At 35.9% G+C, this 21,067-nt stretch overlaps 1 protein-coding gene across 2 annotated transcripts; it reads left to right on the top strand.

Moving 5' to 3' along the window:
• Positions 1 to 62: 62 nt before the first annotated feature.
• On the top strand, positions 63 to 20,316 carry LOC135586661 (DNA topoisomerase 3-alpha-like). Of its 2 annotated transcripts, XM_065111302.1 has the most exons (25): positions 63 to 504; positions 2,322 to 2,500; positions 2,583 to 2,655; positions 2,857 to 2,979; positions 3,110 to 3,231; positions 3,307 to 3,379; positions 3,459 to 3,575; positions 4,475 to 4,558; positions 6,777 to 6,956; positions 7,096 to 7,224; positions 8,241 to 8,315; positions 10,217 to 10,306; positions 10,471 to 10,575; positions 12,721 to 12,755; positions 12,897 to 12,989; positions 13,349 to 13,478; positions 14,478 to 14,530; positions 14,600 to 14,687; positions 14,781 to 14,819; positions 16,196 to 16,274; positions 16,376 to 16,447; positions 17,702 to 17,785; positions 18,606 to 18,782; positions 19,572 to 19,686; positions 19,910 to 20,316. In XM_065111302.1, exons 1-25 carry the CDS (start codon positions 196 to 198, stop codon positions 20,139 to 20,141), a joined length of 2,856 nt encoding a protein of 951 aa, XP_064967374.1. In that variant the 5' UTR covers positions 63 to 195; the 3' UTR covers positions 20,142 to 20,316. The 2 variants fall into 2 exon arrangements, with proteins under 2 accessions (XP_064967374.1, XP_064967375.1); XM_065111303.1 differs by lacking the exon at positions 12,897 to 12,989.
• Positions 20,317 to 21,067: the final 751 nt, after the last annotated feature.

Below are 21,067 nucleotides of genomic sequence, written 5' to 3'. Positions count from 1 at the left end.
CTGATAAAACCGGTTAAAAGCGGACTAGAAGAACCAAATCGGATCCCTTCTGTCCTCTAAATAGCTCGCGACGAGGGTTGGGTAATAACCCATCGGCGAACTTGCGCGCTTGCCTCGAATTCGAAATCCCCGCCGTTGGTCTCGTTTCGTCTATAGGGCGAGAGCGGAGCGCGCTCTGGGAAGCGCCATTTCCAAATGTCGCGGCGCAGCGGCGGAGGCCGCATGATCCGGGTGCTGAACGTGGCGGAGAAGCCGTCGGTGGCGAAGGCGGTGGCGGAGATCTTGTCGCGCGGCAGCGGAGGGATGCGGTCGAGGCTGGGGAGGTCGCGGTACAACCGGGTGTTCGAGTTCGAGTACACCATTGGCAGTCAGGCGTGCCACATGCTCGTCACCTCCGTCATCGGCCACCTCATGGAACTCGAGTTCGATGACCGCTTCCGCAAGTGGCACTCCTGCGACCCCGCCGAGCTCTACCACGCCCCCGTGCGCAAGCACGTGCCTCAGGTAAATGAATCGATCCTTCCATCTATCAATTAACCCTTCGAATTACTGTATTGCAACAATCTTGCATACGGATGTTTGTTTGCAATTTTTATCTTTGGTATTAAGTTTTGAATTTTTATCCTTTGGATTCTTCATATCGTTTCTTCTGGCTGTTGCTAGAAAAATAGCGATTTAGGATTTTAAATGTTTAACATTTTAGATTCTTGTCTACGTCTAATTTAGGGTTTCATCCTTTCTTGGAGATTTGGTAGAATGTCCACTTGCTGTGCTGCTCCTCAATGGGTCGTTCTCTTTTCTCTTTTTCCTTTTCTGAGTTATAAAGGATCCTCTGGCAGATATACGGTGGCCCTATCATGAATGTGGTAAGTTGGCCGTCCTTTTGTTGCTGTGTTTCATCTATCTACATATTTAGATATATTATGTTAGTAAGGATGAGCAGAACAAGATGTTGAAGTCCAAATATCTAAACTCTTGGGATGATGATAGGGAGGGATTCCTGTAGAGGATGTGTTCTGGGGAACAATGAGTTTAGAAGTCTTGGACAGGGAGCCCTACACAGTTTCTGATGGTTAGCACCAAAATGTGCAGAAATAACTCAAGCATCCCAGTCCTTTTATCACGATACAAGAATAACAATTTTGTAAGTCTCAACTGTTTGAGGTTGGCTGCATGGGTCTTTTGTTGCTATTGAGATATGTAAAAAGTCATAAGTTTAGAGTACTTAAATCCTTATTTACAGTTTCTATTAAAATTTTTTAGATATTTTTCTATCTCTCTTTGTATCACTAGCATTAATCATTTTATCTACTATCACATTTAGAGATCTCCTAAGTACATGCCTATACCATTCTAAATGATTTTCTTTTATCTTATTCTCTATCAAAACGATATCTAATTGTTCATGAATAAAAATATTTCTTTTTCTATCTTTCCTATAACTCTACACTTCCATATCAACATTCTTATCCTTTTTTCATATGTTTTATCATGATATGGCTACAAATTAAGGGATCAAGATCATTTTACCAATTATACACCCTACAGTTCTCTTGTAACTCCTTTTTTCACATGTTTTTTGGATATGTAATGTAATGCCTAAATATTCACCCAGTGAACCTGGTTGAGTACCAATTGAAGGAAACAAAACTATCAGACCAGTGAGTTGGATCTCACATTGTGTCTCATGAAGGAGAGCACATGCACCAAATGTGTACTTCTCTCAGGCATTTAAGATGTTAAAATGCTAGTCTTATGTTTCTTACTCCTGGCTGTTTCTGGTTGTGAGGTTTGCCTTCTCATTTTGCTTCATCTTTCTTTATTTTCTGGCATTTCTTCTGTCCCATCATCGTTAGACTTCAATAATATCATTGAAGTGCTTCTACTTCAATAGTCGATATAGACAAATTGGGTTTTCAGATAAAACCTTATAGAAGGAATTGAACAGATGCTAGCAAAATGGAACTTGGGTTTTCAGATAAAAATAATGACTGATTAAGGCAAATTAGTCAAATAATACACATAATAATGAAGAAAGGACAGTCTAAATGTGTGAAGCATCAGAGTCAATACTGAGGTGGCGGCAATCATTCTGGATATTGTGTGTCTTGTGCATGCAAATCTGTGGATCAGAAAACAGACAAACATTGGCATGTTCTTTCTAAGCTGGTTCATCTCACTTCTTTGTTCTCCTAATCTAGATAGACAATGCATTTGCAACTTCAACTTGTACCTGATTAGATACTTGATGTTGCCTTCCTGTTCTATCTTTTGATCTGAAACATAGGATTGTAAGATTTCATTATTTCCTGGAAGTGCAGGATAAGTTGGACATCAAAATTACTTTGGAGGAGGAAGCAAGGAGATGCCAGTGGCTTGTTCTGTGGCTGGACTGTGATAGAGAGGGTGAAAATATTGCCTTTGAAGTCATAGAAGTTTGCACATCTGTCAATGATCATCTCAACATTTGGAGGGCTCATTTCTCTGCATTAATCGATCGGTGCCTTGTGCTTACTTTCTGGCTATATTGTTGCTTCATTTGCATTAACTAGCTTGTGATGCTAACTTCTAAGAACTGGCAGGGAAATACACCATTCTGTGCAGAATCTTGCACGACCCAACAAATTATTCTCAGATGCAGTAGATGCCAGGCAGGTAAATTATTGTTATAACTTATAACAATGATCTGTTTGATTCCAGTTCATAGGTTCGCCTTTGACTACCAAATTATTGGGTAAAATACTTGGAAAATTATGGTTGAACTTATTAAAAGAATAAATTTTCTATTTACATTTTTTCTATATTTTCCTATATTTGGTTTGCAAATGAAAACTAATAAACGATGATATCTTGCAGGAAATTGATCTCCGAATAGGTGCCTCCTTTACTAGGTTCCAAACTATGCTACTAAAAGACTTATTTGTTCTCGATTTTGCCAGTGATAATAGGAGTCTTGTACTAAGCTATGGTCCATGTCAGGTTTTGTACTGTATATCTATTTTATTTAAGTTGAGAACTAAGCATCATTAATCTGGTTCCATTGAACTTTATATTTCAGATATCATATTCTGTAGATTGATTTCTAATGAAATTTCTCTGCCTGGTGCAGTTCCCTACTCTTGGTTTCATTGTGGAAAGATATTGGGAAATACAATCCCATGAAGCTGAAGAATTTTGGACGATTAACTGTTCGCATACTTCAGAAGAGGGAACTGCTAATTTTATTTGGATGTAATATCGTTTGATATTCTGCTATTTACGTTTGATACATACACATGTTTTATAAACAATACTTGTTCTATGCAGGCGTGGGCATTTATTTGACTACACAAGTGCTGTTGTAATTTATGAGATGTGCGTTGAAGAACCAGCTGCAACTGTGAGTTTCCAGTCATGCTATATAACCTACTCATGTCCAGCAATGCACGGTATTAGGTTTATGCTTCCTGCATTTTCAGGTTAAAAATGTTAAACACCAGGAGAAGTTGAAGTATCCTCCATATCCTTTGAGTACAGTTGAACTTCAGAAACGTGCCTCCAGATTTTTCAGGATGAGTTCTGAGCACACAATGAAGGTGAGGTACAAACACAGCTGCTTTCTGGTTTTTGCTTTAACCTATCATTTTCCTTAGTAATGATTATAGAAGTTGTTTCTGGTTATAATATGTTCGTGCTTATTAATCTGGATGTGTCATTTCGATCAGCTTTCATGGTGTTAAAACTTTTGATAAACTACTCTAATTTGCTAACAATGAACTATATTATAATGATCATAAAAAGGATATAAACAATGAACTCACAGGGTTATGAAAGACGAGGATAAAAAAGGAATAAGTGGAAGAGTAGAAAAAAAGGAAAAAGGTACCACTAGTTCTCTGCCACCGCTGCATTTCCTGACATTGCTTTATTGTGTTCTAGTGCTTTGCTGCTATCAACCATCACTTTGAAAGAGTGGAACCCTAGCCTGAAGTACTTTATTTTGATACCATTCTAACCTTTTGAGTTATGGACACCATGGTCTGCAGTACCGAACTGTACCATCCGGTACGGGCGGTACGTACCGGTCTAACAGGTTGCCGGTACACGGACCGCATATTACCGGTCCGAGTGCACTGTAGCACTGTAGCAGAGCTACAGTACTTGACACACCGGAGTATACCGCTTGGTACACCTGGGTGTACCGCTCGATATACCGTACCGTACCGGTACCGAGCCCAGGTCGAAACACCGGTACGGTACGATATTGCGAACCTTAATGGACACAATGTTTGAGTGGATTAAAATGAAAAAAAAAAACTAGTTGGTTTGGAATCTTTATTTCGTGATATTCCAATTTATCATATTTTGTATGCTAATCATCTTGATAGATTTAAGAGTTTCTTTCTCATTTTCCTATTTTGTGCTGCATGTCTCTTGGCCTATTTATGTTTCACTATCACTGGAATTGTGATGCTAACTTGTCTCTTATATCTAGATAGCAGAAGAACTTTATCAGGCTGGATTCATTAGCTACCCTCGTACTGAGACTGATGGCTTCTCAGTGAACACAGACTTACATGTTGGTATCTTAGTTTTTCTTGATCTTCTTGTATAGCACAATAGAACTTGCTTTATGATCACTTGAACATTTTCTTTTTGAAAGAAAAGCAGTTACGTTTAGCAAGTTAGGTTAAGGATGAAAGGAAATCTTGATGTCTTTGTATGAATAGAAAAACAGGTACCCTTCCTCCTCTCCATTTGAAAACATTTTTGAATGATTATTCTATTTGTTGGATTCACTTAAAAACTGAGGAAGACGAGGAGGAAGCACTGGAGGAAGATGTTTTTGAAAAGAGGAGGATGTTTAGCAAGTTATGTTAAGCCTTCACTTGATCTTTCTCAGTTTTTGTTGATTTCTTATGTTTTCGAGTGATTCTTCTATTTGTTGGATTCACACTCATCATCTGGATCATTTTTCATTCTGCATTAACTATGAAAATGATGATTAAGTATGAATTTTCTCACTCAAATGTTTATCCAAATATATAAATGTCTTTAACAATGATTACAGTCCTGTTACATTTTCTATAAGGAGAGAAACACTTTTATTACTGCCATTCCTTTTTGCTTGATGATTGTTTCACTGGAATGATTTTTTGATGGAAGAATTTTCATCCTTGGTGGGTTTTAGTTCTTTAGTGCTACACGAGGAGATATATAAAATCAGCATATTACTATTTTGAAGAAAATAGTTGGTTGGCAAACTATTTTTGTTTTCCGAGGAACCTTGGAGCATGGTTTGTTTGGTACCTATGATAAATGTAAGAATGTAGAAAGTTACTAATGCTAAGACGTGGTAGGATAGAGGTAGACTTCTTTAGATCACCTAGGTGAACAGAATACATTTACTTGGATCATGGAGAGCATGTTTACACACACACACACACACACACATCTCTCTCTCTCTCTCTCTATATATATATATATATATATATCTATCTATATATATATATATATATATATATATATATATATATATATTTATGTATGTATACACACACACACATTTATTTATTTATATCATGTATATTATGCATATGTGGATGAGTGTTGTAAGGTTGATTTAAAAGTATGAAAGTGCAAATTCAAGTACTAGCCATCTACTGAATGTGCATGTGTTTCTTTGTTGCTCTTCCTTTCCTTTTAGGTGTCTTAGAACGTTCATCATGCTGTAGTATCCAGATTGTAAATCATTACACATATGTATTATGTAGATAAGACCAGAACTGACATAATTTTCCCGAACTAGAACTTTAGCTGTTGCATTTTCCAACAAGGCTACATTTTGTTTTTGCTCCCTTGGGTCTGATGTCCCATAAAATCAAGGTATGCAATACCGTACCGTACCGTACCGGTGTTTTGAGGTTAGCTCGGTACGGTATGTTACCATGTACCGCTTGGTACGGTATGGTACCATGTACCGCTCGGTACACCAGGACGTACCGAGTGGTTTTAAATATTTTTTCTCTTAATGTAGCACTGTAGCAGTGCTATAATATAGTACTGTAGCATGTTCTGTCTAGTAGCGGGCGATCTGCGTACCGGTATGCCATCGGATCGGTACGTACCGCCCATACCGGACGGTACTATTCGAAATTGCATACCATGCATAAAACTGTAGAAGCCCCCCTAATTTTTTAGTAATTTCTTTTATTTTATGTGTTTGTCTCACTGATCTGAACTCTTTTGCCTCTTTTTCTTTCTTTTCTCTCTTATCTTAGCAACTTGTTGATTGTCTTATAGAATGACTTTTGTATAGGCTATTTGTTGCCTCCAAAAATTTAGATTCTGTAGGTATCACTTTGACCATCTTTTTTAATTATCCTGAGGCCTTGAAAAGTTTTTGACCTTATGGTCCATGAGTCATGGGTATTAATATGGTGCCACATTGTAAAGAAATTGTGGATAATCATGTTTGTTTGGAAGATTAGTGACTTTTTCTTTGCTAAGTAAGTAATCAATGACTTAGCAACATTATGTCTCAGTTATATTATTCTTTGTGCTCTCTGTTTGTTTTTTTGCTTCGTGAAGTCAGATCTGTATGCATATAATTGTTGTTGAAGCTTTATTTTTCTATTTTTGAAGTAGTCGCAACCTGATGTCATTGCATCCATTTAATAGTAAATAATAATCCTTTTCCTGCTGTCATTGGCTAATATACTGGACGTTATTTCACCTATTTTATATTGCTCATTTGTTATAATGTTCAGTTATTTCTTGACCATTTTATGGCCTAGGCCATTGTGCGGGAGCAAGTAACACATCCAATTTGGGGTTCATATGCGCAACAACTTTTGGATGTAGAAGCAAGGCTTTGGAGAAACCCTAGCAATGGTGGGCATGATGACAAGGCCCACCCTCCTATTCATCCAACAAAATTCTCTGCTGGTGAAACAGGGTGGAGCCAAGACCACAATGTATGTACACAAGCAACTAAATTATAATGCAAGTCACATATTTGGTTTTGATTCAGTTGATTTAACTCTTGGATTAAGGTGTATCTGTTGTTTCTAATGGTCTAGTAAGTTTATATTTTATCTTAATTGTTCTATCCAGAGATTGTATGAGCTTGTTGTACGTCATTTTCTTGCATGCGTCTCACAACCCGCAGTTGGAGCTGAAACTACAGTTGAAATTGACATTGCTGGTGAACAGTTTTCTGCATCAGGACGTGTGATAATAGCTGTAAGTTACATTAGCTTGTTATTACTAATCTTCGGTGATGGTATATGTTTGTTTCTTGTTTGTGTAGCTGTTTTCTGGTTGTTTCTTTTTTTTATGGATCAGTTTGATTTTTCCTTGACTTGTTTATGCTATTTCTTTTGATTTGTTTTACAAGCATTTATGGCTTGTTTCCTAGTTGTTATTACCAACCTTCATTCTTGTCACTTCTGCAATATTAGGTACTTCAATTACTCTTTCTTGCAGAGAGCAGATGATCCAGATTAATAGGAAATAACTATGTAAATAGGCTTTTTGAGAGGATTATAAACTAATATTTTGCTATGAACTGACTGCACAATCAAATAATTCCTTGTTGATGCTTGCAATTTGCTGAAAATAAGGCAGTCTTGCAAATGATAGATGACAGTTTTTGGAACTTGAGATGATATTATGAAGTTGTGGTAACTGGTAAACAAGTTTTTTTATTTTCCTATGCGATTATAGCATGTGGCAAACAGCTTGGATCACATGGGATCGATGGCAGCAAAGTTACATGTTGGCATGCCTTATGTCTTGGATGATATTGATGGGTGATAGAGATCTTGTTCATATAGAGAGAATATTTGTATGATGTTATCGACCTTAACATTCTGAAGAACTTAGTGTTTTCCTAGAAGGATTGAAACTGCAAATTACTACATTTGAATATTGTGGTTTTCATATAGCATTGTGGATTACACAAACAAGGAACATTTAGTTTGCTTAATGCTTGACCATAGAATGTTAGGAAGCAGTCTCAGACCAACTTTTGCTCACATATGAGTAGAAGATGTTATCTTCACTTTGTTGCTTGCATTGCATGGTTGTTAAGTTAATATTTATGCTATTGTTCTGGTCACTTTTCTTATTCTAAAGACTTTTAAAAGTTATTTCTTATTTTCTGAATCATTCTTAAAGATACTTAATTTTGGTCACTGGAAAAGTAGGAAATTTATTTAAGTATTAATTTATGTTCTGAACTTTCTTTTCTTTGATAGAAAAATTACTTGGATGTTTATCGGTTTGAATCATGGGGAGGTAATATAGTTCCTACATACACAATCGGGCAACAGGTATGTTATTGCCTTTCACTTGTTCTGTAGATTTATTTCTTAATTGAAAATTTTGAAATTTGAGTTGTAACTTGTTTTATACTTGAACCTCCCTATGAGATTCATTGTACTTTAAGTAGTTTAACATGATCATGCTAAGCAAAAAGATAGCATATTATTTTGAGCTGAATACTGGTTTGATCCATGCCCAAGAAAGGTTATTATTTGTTCAAATTTATGAAGCAATTTTTTGCTTGTAATCCCCTAAAAATTACATTCTAAGAAGATGCTATTTGAAAAAAAGATAAGAACACTACTTTATATACTGATTTCTGGAGTATTTTATTGAAAGAGGGGTCCATTCTTACTTTACTAAAAGAAAAGATTTTCATGTGCAGCCTTTGGGAAAATGTTAAGTCCTTTCTTTAACTTGATTCATCATTTAATTTCTAAATAGGATTTTGGTCTGTAACATGAGATTGGACTAGTTAAGTTGAATTTTGGGAAAAATGTAATTTTTCTTAGGCTCTACTATAAGCATAGTTAAGCCTCCATAGGTGGATTGTTGACAATGATCCTGCTTAAATCAGATATCATCTATTTGTTAGAACCAGGGATTGCAATTTTTTCTGAACATGTATGTACCTGGCAGTATTTACCTGTCTGGGCCAAGGCCACGCAGATTGTCCCATTTTAGATGGTCCAGAGTTGGAATTACTGGTAACCTGTGTAAATTGAGCTTATTGCTAGCGCCACACCCATCTCTAAACTCGCTTCGTTGCCTCTCGTGTTGTTAGCCTGCACTTGGCACTCTTCCTACTCTACTCTTGCTTCTCCCCTCTTCTAGGATAATGGTATCTAACCGTGTACCATATGTTGACCTGTGTATTATGGACCATACTTGTCTCATCAATGATTGGCATGGATTCGATTGTCAAGATTGCAATATTGGATTAGAATTAATTGTTTGATTAGCTTAAGTTTGACTTTTACATATGCCATGGTTAAACTAAAAGTTTAAAATACTAAACACCACCCTTGGTAGATTTCTAAAGGTTAGTTATATAAACCGTACCGTATTAGGTGTACCAATTTAAGTGAATACTTGGACTAGGCTATTGAGTTTACATCAGTTGGATCTCAGAGCATGTTGCTTTCAAACCAATCAATGGACAGTACTAATCCTAATCCTGCATGCTATCTGCCAGGGAAGGATTTTGGCTTATATGTTACTGCCAGGATGTTGGAGATGTGATAGGGGAGTTGTGATGCCTTAATCCATCATAAGTTGTGGGGTGCGAAATTGGATAGTATGAGCTACTCACTCACTGGTGAAATGGAATGTTTGGAATAGTTTTCTGAATCCAAATTGTTTCCAGATATCCTTTATTCATGTCTGCTTTGGGTGAGTTGGCTGTTATTGGTTAGAGATTTCACTGCTAGATGTGTTTGGTAGGCTATCAGATGTGCATCATGTTCAAGGCTTTTGTACCTCTGATGTTTCAAAAGCCTAGCATCACCTGATACTTAAATGGTCCTTGATCTTTATTCTTGTTTTCTAATTTCTAATTTTTGGTTTCCGTGAAATTTCATCATTAGCCTTTTTTTGGCTTTTGTGGACAATCTGAATGGATTTGTTGATAAGTATATCCCATAGTTCATGATTGCCGGAGTTGTTCACCAGCTGGAAGCTTGCTATATTTAAATGTTGATATTCCTTTTCTGAAAATTTTCCACTTCTTTTTCTAGTTATGATTCTCTTAAACAAAACTGAGTTTCGAAGTAGGACTTTACATATCTAGCATATGTACTAATACTGAGCCTCTAATTTGTTGCTTATTTTTGTGTATGTTTCTATTTAGACTGATATCTATGTTCAATAAAGCTCAATAATGAGTTAATGTTGCTCTATCTTTTCACAGTTTATTCCAACCAGTTTGACCCTTGATTCAGGGGTGACCAGACCACCTCCTCTTCTAAGTGAAGCTGATCTACTTAGTTGTATGGACAAGGTAAGCATCCACTATTACAAGTCCTGCTTTTGTTTTTGTTTTTTTTTTTTGGTGTGTCTATGAATGCTTGTATAAGTCCTTGTGCTTTTGTTTTTCTTTTGGTGCACACATTCTTGCATAAGCCATCTTTTGATGATGTATCACTTAGCTCAATCTGCTTTCAGGCAGGAATTGGCACTGATGCAACAATGCACGATCACATTAAAAAGTTACTTGATCGGTGCTATGCAACAAAAGATTCAAATACTCGTTTCTCACCGACAAACCTAGTAATTCTCATTGCCTTTTGTTCATGCTTTTGTAGCTCTTTATATTTGTACCTATTTTTCTTCTTAATCACTAGGTATAACTCATGCAACCAATTAAGCATCCATGCAAACTCTATGATTTAAAATTAAAATTGTTCCATCTATTGTTAGTTGCTAGATCATGCTTGTTATAAGATGGAAAAGTTTATGGCAGTAAAATAACAATGCAGTTCAATTTAAAGATATAAATTCTATTTTGTTTGTTCTTTGTGGGAATACATGGCTATTTAGATCTCGAAAAATTTGCTTCTTTCGCACTTTAAGATCATTGGAGGTATGTTGCGTCCCTTCATGTCTGTTCTTTCTTCGATATACATGGCCCTTTCATTTGAGAAGTGTATGCAGGAAGTCTTGTGAGTGTTACATGGGCATTATGTTAGAAACTGTAGATCCTAGTCACTTCTTTTTTTAACTTTATAGTAATAACTTTTCTTTGAAAGACCTATCCAGAGCTTCCCATGAAGGAATACTTTGATCACATGATGTCTATACTCTTGATCAGACTAGTGAGATTTAGCCACCTAGGATTTGCCAATTTCTACCTCTTTGAATTTTCCACATTATGTTAATCTAGTATCCTGTTGAGTCAGACAAGTAATCCAAGTCAAAGGTTCATTGCCAACATCTGTTTATTTATGACAAACCGAATTCCAGATTCCTTTTTTACCTCTTCTAAGTCATGCCATACATAATTAATGATGATAAAAGAGCCTAATTTATATTAGACAAGCCAAAGTTCACAATTTTGTGTACTGGTCAGGGATCAGACTGGCATCATATCAGTACATACCAACATATCGAATGTTGGTATATCAAGTGTTAGTATACCCGAACATATTGATTTTTGGAAAAAAAAAAACCTAAAAAGACTGAAAAGGAACCAAAAAAGAAACTGTTTGATGTATGACCTGTATACCGATGTGTACTCTCTCTCTCTCTCTCCTCTCCTGTCACTGCCTCTGCCTGTTCCCCATTGTGTCACAACTGTGCCTCTAACATCCTGTCATGTCACTGTCATCTGCTCCTTGTCCGGAACTCCATTTCCTCCTAGTCCTATTATTATGCCTCATCCTCCTCTTCTTTCGTCCTCCCCTTCTCTCTAGTCTAGGTGGTTTTGACTTGTACCGAATGTCGGTAAATTGTCCTTAAACCAGAGCCACACCAGTCTAGTTGTCTACTGGTATCGACACTAGATCGAGATTTTCAATATTTAATGTGAATACCCATATGTTGAGCAGTGTATATACTATATAATCTTGAAGTCGATACAATATGTTGTTCTTTATTGCCGCAGGATACATTTATGAGAATGATGTTATTTTTTGTCTTTCTTTACAGAGATTAATATTGACATCTTTTAGTGATTTGTTAAGTTCTATTGTTGAGCTAAATATGTAAATTTACTGCATTTTTCTTGCATTTCCTCATACTATTGCAATTATCTGACAATTAATTATTTCTGTTTAGTTCACGAGTTATTTTACTTGAGAAATTACGTGTATGTGTTTTACCAGTTTGGCAGTATGTACATGCACATATAAATTATCAGACAGACAATAATGATTACATACATGGATTTCATTTTTATTGACTGGTAGTGACCAATTCGGCATGGAACATCATGTAAATGCTTGACCTAAGTTTGGAAATTGCTGTGAGCCCAAAAATTAGTCAAGATGTCTTCTTCTATAAAAAAATAAAAAATATCTGCAAAGTATTTGTGAAATTTGTGGTTCGTATATCACCTCCTATATTTATTGGCTGTTGTTTAATAAGCTTACTTGGGATTTGCTTTGCCTAACACTGCTAGGGGTCTCTTCTATCACTTGCTAAAGACATCTTATCAAAACAGGTCTGTTTGATATTATATTGAATAAGCAGCCATTATAGTTAGTTCATCTTTTGTCACATTTGTCGCCTTCATTCATCTTGGTCATACTTCATCTTCTCATGCTTTGCCTAGAAGAGTTCAATCAAACATCTCTTTGTTTTTTGTTATATTGATCAAATTGCTTCCATTAATTCATAGAAGTTTTATGATTTTCACATATCAGTTAATTCTTGTTGACTAAATTTTTGGCTGACCATGTAATCTATTAATGGCAGGGTGAAGCATTAGTGATGGGCTATGATGAGATGGGGTACGTAAATAATTGTTATCTTGTCTTGTGTATCATAACATGTGTCATCCAGCATGAAATTACTCTCTTTACATCTAGTATGGTACATGGAGCAGTCAAACAGTAAAATGATATGCTATTATAATTTTTTCCCTCCTGCAGCACCTATATGTTCAAAGTCTACATAGTTGCAAAGTTTATGGTGTTGAAGCTTCTTGTTGCCTTCTTTAATATTGGTTACCTTAGTTTAAAAAGGTAGGGTTAACATATTTTTTTAACTTTCAAACTAATGTTCTCTTCCTTTGCATGTAGAAAAAGGTGATTTATTTCATTATTCTTGAACTCTTATTCATGGAACATTAGAGAATATAGTACTACCTTTTGAAATAAATTTGTATAGCTACTGCACATCGTGCACTTGTCATAATAAGGAATTTCTTAATTAATGAAATCATGTTGGTCACGTCCCAGGGGATTTTTGATTTTATAAGATTCCATTTATATTTGTTGACCTATCTACTAATAAATTGTGAACACTACTTTTGTAGTAATATAAAATAAATTTAGGTTTTCTTTTTTTTATTTTTTTCAATGTTTGTGTATACTCCATTCAGGTATGAACTTTGGAAACCCTATCTCAGAGCGATGATGGAGTGTGATATGAAAGCAGTAAGCATAGGTACAAAGAGGAAATCTGAGGTTTTAGAGAGCTGCTTACAACAGATGAAAGCTTGTTTTCTAGATGTAAGTCTGGTTAACTCAGTCACATTCTTAGAGCCTAATCGTTACATTAAAATATTCAGCAGAACACCATGATACTTGTGTTTTAACATTTCAACTGTAGTATTTATTTAATTATTTTAATTAGCCTTTGGATAGTCTTTTCTATCTAGTCAGTGGTATTTAGATTCTTGTATAAGACTTTGCAAGATCCGCATATTTAACATGGTTAAAATATTTGGCCTATTTTCATTCTCTTGCCTTAGAAAATGAACTAAAGTAGCTGGCTTGCTTGATCATCAACAAAAGTGGGTTTAGTAGGCCTTATGAATGAACTGAATGAAATTTGTTGGGTTCATACATTATCATTCTGTTATTGAAGTGCATCAAGTCTACAAGGATGGGAACTGATGATTTTACGTGCTTCTGCAAAAAATGATTTATATGTAGGTTTGAATCTGATTGCAGTTTGTCCACCTAAGTTAGGGAAGTGTCAAATAAATTAAATTAGTTTGTCAGGTAATTTGTTTTAACTATTCAAATTAAACTGAATCATGATTAGTGAAGATTCTAGAATTGACTAGTTGTTTTGTCTTAGTACTTCAAAACTATATAGGCTAGAGAAAAATATGCAGAACAATGTATTTTACAACCAAGTTTGAGAACATTTTGGCAAAACTCAATCTCATTTTATGCCAGTTCCTGTTAAGTGTTCACATATAAAAGAATGAAACCTTTCTAGTTTCTAGTACTACATAGTAAAAATAAACACCTTTTAGATATTTGTCGTACTTAGACCTTACTTTTTTCTTTTGCCTGAATAAGCTGGAATGTTTGAACCCTTTCTGCCCAGTGAGAAATTTGTGTTTGGGCAATAGTATGTGCTACAATCTAAATGAGTGGAAATGCCTTGTATTTATTGCTAATAATCCTGCTACACCTTTTAAAATCATGTGTTTCATATTGATTACTTTCTTTCTTTTGCTTCCTTTTAAATGTTTATTCCAAAAGTGTGTTCTGTAGGCAAGGCGAAATAAAGTGAAACTCCTGGAAGCAATGGGTTTATTCTTTGAGAGGTAATCATGCATTTTTTTCACTCATGCTCTTTTGGATTTAGGATTCTAATTCCTTTTTCTATCTAATAGATCTGCTGGGGATGCACATAATGTTGGAGAGACTGTAAGGCCATGTAGTTTATGCAGTGAAGCTGACATGGTGCTGAAGCGAAGACTGGTAGTTATTCTGTTCTTTTGTTTCATTCCATCTTCAAAGGACAAATTCTATCTGATCTTTTCTTCAATATTAATCTGTTTCTGCTTTCTCCAGAATGGTGATTATATGGTGGGATGTTTGCGCTTTCCTAATGTGAGTTGCTATCTTTGAGACCTTCATGTTGCGCCTTATACTTCACCATAAAGGGCTTCTTTTCTGTTATAATGATTTCCTCAATCATAGTTTTCTTCAAGTTTTTGTGTTGCAGATATCATCTTTCTGCTTAATGTAGTTGTTATTGTTGTTGTATAATTAAACAAATTAAGTAAAATCATTGACTTTCTTGTGACAAAAATAATGACACTAATTTTAGGCTCTTAAGACTGCTAAGTATTAAGTAAAATCTACAACCATTAGAACAATACAATGACAGCCATGGTTTATCAGTGCTGTGCAAGGAGGTGTCATGCCAATGATGATGAGAATGGAAGTTGAGTTGTATGTCACAGAGTACCCAAGAGTGTAAAGAGATTTACACGTGTGCAACATTGCACCCACCTGCTTGGAGATTCTTTCCATGATTGAAACATACTCAATGGAATGCAATAGGGTCACATGCAGGTGGGTGGTTAGTCTTTTAGGAAGCTGCAGCTTGATGTTGCTTGCAAGTTAGTCTTTTATTGTGGTAATTTGAATGCAATAGGGTCACATGCAGGAGATGGTTGCAACTGAGGAACATACATAGTGCTCCTCTTGCCATTGCCTATATTACAGAGCGAATCAGCCTTGAACCAGTTTCAGGCAGAGTCAATCTGGTCAAGTTCCAATCAGCTTCTAAAGATGGGACCCAGGAGGACTTTCAGAGCTCTAAGATGCATGCATCTCTTTGATGATTGAGTTATCGCAAAGCTCTAGAAGTCCTCCTGGGTCTCATCTCTGAAGTCCTTCAGCTTAATTGACTTGGGCTGGGTCTTGGACTAGGCCATTCTGCATTACAATTGTGCTTGCAGATGGAGTTCATTTGTGAAGGGGTTAACATCTCTTGTTTTGTTAAGGACTCTTGATCCCTACCATTTCATATGGATTTCTTTCCTTCTTGAAATAGAACTGATGAAGGATTATTTCTTTCTTAGTTAAGTCTTCTTGCAGCCATTTTTCATCTTTAGACCTTACCAAATCAGGATGTCTCCAACAGCTGGAAATATGTCTCTCGAAGTTTTAGAAGTCTTACTGGATTGCATCCTCTGCAATCAGCTGAATCTGGCTTGATTGACTTGGAATGGGCTTGTACTTGAAACCAATCTGATCTGTAACACTCTGAGACCTTCAATTCTTATTACCAAACACAAGAAGTGTTTTAGATCAGAAATTTAGAATTTGGAACTAATTTGATAAAAAGTGATGCCATGATTCTCACATCTATAATTTTTCATTATCATTGCTACTAAACTTCCATGCCTAGTAATGGTTTTCTGGAATGGTTCTTTGATAGGCTGTGGTTGTACACTAATTATCTGAATATATTTCAGTGTAGGAATGTAGTATGGCTTCCAGGATCAATATCAGAAGCAGCTGTGACCAATCATGTTTGCTCCAGTTGTGCTCCAGGTCTGCCTGACATCACCATTTATCCTAACTGAGCTGTAAAAGTTGGGCTATTTTACTTATCCGTGTTGTCTTGTGTGTTGATTAAGTTATTCTACATATAGGTCCTGTTTACAAGGTTCAGTTTAAGTTTCGAAGACTGGAGATTCCTCCAAATTATGATGTTGATCATTTGGGTAAGCTTTATTATGGCTGCAGTGATTAAATTCAATTGCAAACATGATTTATAGTCTCCTATGAAAGCTACAAGTACATCGATCTTGAGTTCACAAATAACTAGTGTCATATTAGATAGAAGGAATTCTTTTTTTTTTTGGCGATAAAGTGAACAAATAGATTCATCATCCCATTACAGTATCACTCATATTGTGATTCTCTTCCCATTTGCTTCTAGATTTTTTTATGTATGTGCAAATCCTATCTCAGTACAAAATCTTGTTTTGTCTCAGAATGTTGAGTGCGCACCTACATATCCATTTTTGCAGTGATCTTTTTGCAATTCTTGATCCAAAACTTAGGAAGTAGAGATATCCCAGAAGCACCAACTACGTGATGCACAAAGGTTAAAGACCAAAGCATGCCCAACATGATGAATCGGTTTATTCTAAACCTGCAACATGTGGTCTCACCAGTGTTGGATCATGACAAACTTGAAACTTTCCAGTATTTAAGTACTGGGAGCTGTTGTACTACCAAGAATTATGAATCTGCCATTGCAACAGTAATCAACATTTAGCTTGTAAGTGTTCTTGTTAAGTTTGTTTTGGGACTTCTTCAAACACTGTCTATATGTTTCACTAATGAGATTTGAAATAGTTGGATTTGGGAATTGTTACATCATTTTGGATATTTAACTAGTAAATGGATTATGGAATGTTCCTTTTAATTACTCTAGAATCAATTTTTTACATGATTTTGTCCTCTGTCCAGCCTCCATATTACTGCTATAATGCTATTAACCAACAATAACAAACCGTAATGTCCCAAATATCTAGGGTCAGCTAGATGGATCTGTTGCCATGTTTCCATCATTAAGTCATAAAAAATTATATCCTTAATTCAATAAAGAGGATTTAAATCTTTATTTATATTTTCTAGTAAAGTCTTTTCAGTTGGGACTTTACAACCTTGTTGTTGTTGTAAAGTCTTTTCAGTTATGGGGCTTTTTTGTGTTTGAATAAAGTTAATCATAGAATTTAGTGATGTCAAATTAGAATTCAAGCCATATTTATGATTCATCTTCTGGAGAACACACATGATTTTCATCCAAATATGCTGTTCTGAAACTCTACACCATATTTGATACACTGATTATCTTCTATCAAGCAAGGCAGATGGCAATTGGCATACTTCTTCTATGAAGCTTATGGCATTGAGTGTACATTATTTTCTCTTTTATTCAATTATTGTACTAACATTTCTTTCTTTAGGTTGTATTGGTGGCTGTGATGTGATACTGAGAGAACTAATTGAGATTTGTGGAACAGGATCTCATAATCATACTGGCATGTCAGGTTTGTTCCAGAATATAAAGAAGTCAGCTTTGGATTGTACAATGAGTTTTCAATTGTGCAATTATCATTCTTTTTGCCGGTAGCCTTTTCCCCTTGGTTCTTATTGTTCTCCATTATGTTTATTTCCCTGTGTCTTCCAGGGAAATAATCTGCAGGTATTGTTAATTCATGATGCAATACATGGTTTTTATCATTTTTGCTGCAGCATTGTTCTTTCTATGCATATATGTGGCCATGGTTGCTTCATTTTGAACCCTTCCTTGAGATCTCTGAAGGGACCTGTTGCTATTGTTGCTCTATTGTCACTAGAAAATACAGTGGATGATAATTTTATTTGACCTTAATGTCACTGACTGGGCATAGTAGAATTTCCATCTTTTTCTTTTTGGGGCAAGCTGACCTATTATTTCATCTCGATCCTGCATTATTCAGATCTTCCTTGTACTTAACACTTATAACAAGCTATGGTTTCTAAGCCTAGTGTTTCTGAGTCATAATTTGTATGTAATACTAATAGCTCTTGGGAAAGGACATAAAGAATACTAAATGTAATAAGAGATTCCTGCGTGTGTTACAACCACAATTTAGATAGAGGTCCTGCACTTTTTGATGTCATCATTTATATAGATTTCCCCTTATAGTTCACCATACATGGAATCATACCGCTCTGCATATTCTGTGACTTGTTAGCTTCAATAACATTAAAATTCAGATCTCATTATATAGTAATTGGGGTTCATCAATATTATAAGTGGACATTTCTATCGTTGAGCAAAATCATAATAGTAAATTTTGATTTTGGTTTCTCTGATTCTATCAGCAAGAGGTCAGCGAGGCACAGAGCCTCTGAGCAGTGCAAGTAGAGGTAATTCAAGGCAGGAGCCCTGTCTGCACTGTGGGCAAACAGGGCATTCTTCAAATCATTGCCCCTCCCAGGATTCCTCCTGCCCACGTGCTGCTCAACCTGCCCGAGTCCGGAATGCTAGAATTATTTCAGGTATTAAATTGTTAATGCTCTTAAACCAGCATAAATCTAAAATGCAACTTCAGCTTATTAGTTGCATTGTCCAAGCTATATCATACACCTGTGGTTTAGATTAAATCGATGTTACTGCATTGGTATGACATGTCATTGTCCAAGCTATAACATACACCTGTGGTTTAGATTAAATTGAAGTTACTGCAATGGTTAGTCTTCATTGCTTATTTTGCAATATGACCAGCTCGTGTTGACTTAATACATTTGTGGTGGGTACTAGCAGCTGAACTTGTAACCATTAGCAATCATTCATCCATGACTTAGAAGTTTCTAATAGCATGGTCAAAGCACCAAATGTTACCAATTGATGTCTTTTTTTATTGTGGTGTGTGTGCGTGCGCGTGTGTATATATATATATATATATATATATATATATATATATATATATATATATGTCTGATAGCATGATCTGTCGTTTATCTTTGGGTTGTTCCATTGCCTGCAATTGGGCTGAGTACCACTGCATTATCAACAACCAAGCCAAAAATTTCTTACTTTCCTGCAAATATCTCCAGTAATCCGGCTTGCAGAATCTTCCAGCTGTGAATTTCTTTCTCCACTTCAATTTATAAAATATCTTACTCCTTAAAATTCAGCTATACTGAATGAGTGCAGTCAATTAACAGTTGGCTCAAAAGCTCTTGCTGATCATGACACTTAAAAGGGTCTTAGATAGTTAATGTTACTTCATCTATATGCTTGTACAGTGGAACAGTGATCTTGGCTCACATATTTATTAAACGCAGGTGAAGTCCAGTGTAACTCATGTGGAGCAACTTGTGCATTGCGAACTGCTAATACAGAAAGTAATAGAGGAAGGAAGTTCTACACCTGCCAATCACAAGAATGCGGCTTTTTCGTGTACGTATCTCTTTCATGATGGTTTCTGTGGGTTCGCAGCATCTGATGCTTTCTTTAGTGACTCGATGAAGGTTAGGTGTGTTTTGTCTGTTTCATGCCTGCCACCTCAACCACCCCTCTGAAAGCTTATTTAACTCAGCTACAGAAGATTTTTCTTGTGCTTCCCTCCAGAATTCTTTTGGGTGGACGAAAGTAATCAATCTCATCCTTTTCTGGAATGCAGATGGGCAGACAGTTTGGAAGATGGTGGAACACGAGGACATGGTGGATCCCGTGGGGGCAACGGCAGGTCATCTTCCACGGCGAGGAGAGGTGGTCGCGCCCGGGGGCGGCGAGATGCACCTACTAATGGTGTTGCATTCGTATCGGCAACCGGCGAGCCAGTATCTGGAAGCTGCTTCGTGTGTGGTGATCCCTCACATTTCGCAAACGCCTGCCCAAATCGTGGCAGGTGACATGAGTGTCATATTCATGCAGAATTCTGGCTTTTGCTGCGTTATTCGAGTTCACGAACGTCATCTGGTCTTTGCATCAACAGATTGTCATTATTCCACCTTTTGTTTTAGTTGAAGGTTTATGAGAAGTAAAAGCCGATGCTCCTTGTGAAATATATTTTTTAATTTGAGAGGAAAAAACAAAATTATATTTTTTAATTTGAATCTGCTTTTTACAAATTTAAACGATGGTAAAAGATCATCAATGATCAAATTTTAAAATTTTAAATAAAGCTTATACATCGATAGGAGATACATTGTCATTTTAGAAAGATAATTATAAGATTTTTTTCTTATTATTCATGATTAGAAAGGTAATCATAAATTTTATTTTCATTATTTATTATCAAAAAGATAATTATAAATTTTCTTTTTATCTTTTACAATTAAGTATAAAAGTAAGTTTTAATATAGAGAAAACGAACCTTTTTGGATTATTTGTATTTATACTTGTATATCTTGGGTTATCGACATTAGAGATAACGAGTTGAGAAATTTTTTTCGATCTTAATTTTTGTATAGGTGGCATTTTAAAAGTTTACCATTTTCATCTTAGAGGCACCTTAGACAATTTTGTGTATACGAGTTTGAATTACGTCAAATTAATTAGAACGTCAATGATATTTTTTTTTAACATTTTGATATTAGAAGAAGGGTTCAATGTTGTAGGGTCATTCATCTATCAATCCTCTTAACAAACGCTTGAGCGAGGAGACCTTACCCTCGACTACAATACTTTCACTCAAGAGGGGGCAACAGCTTCCCTGCCACACATGAATGCATCCATCTTAGCGTAAATGCCAACACGATACTAGCGTCTTTAGCGCTATAAGGGCTCAATGTTGCATAAACATTCATCTACCAACCCTCTTAACAAACGCTCGAAC

Source organism: Musa acuminata, chromosome BXJ2-6 (assembly GCF_036884655.1).
Source record: "Musa acuminata AAA Group cultivar baxijiao chromosome BXJ2-6, Cavendish_Baxijiao_AAA, whole genome shotgun sequence".
Classification (NCBI taxonomy): domain Eukaryota; kingdom Viridiplantae; phylum Streptophyta; class Magnoliopsida; order Zingiberales; family Musaceae; genus Musa; species Musa acuminata.
Note: the sequence above shows the minus strand (reverse complement) of the source record. Positions and strands in the feature narration are given on the sequence as shown.

Coding starts and splice junctions, on each gene's coding strand:
- LOC135586661 (XM_065111302.1), top strand. CDS start 196: ATGTCGCGGCGCAGCGGCGGAGGCCGCATGATCCGGGTGCTGAACGTG. Junction 3,380..3,458: donor TTGAAGAACCAGCTGCAACT/GTGAGTTTCCAG, acceptor CTGCATTTTCAG/GTTAAAAATGTTAAACACCA. Junction 7,225..8,240: donor CAGGACGTGTGATAATAGCT/GTAAGTTACATT, acceptor TTTCTTTGATAG/AAAAATTACTTGGATGTTTA.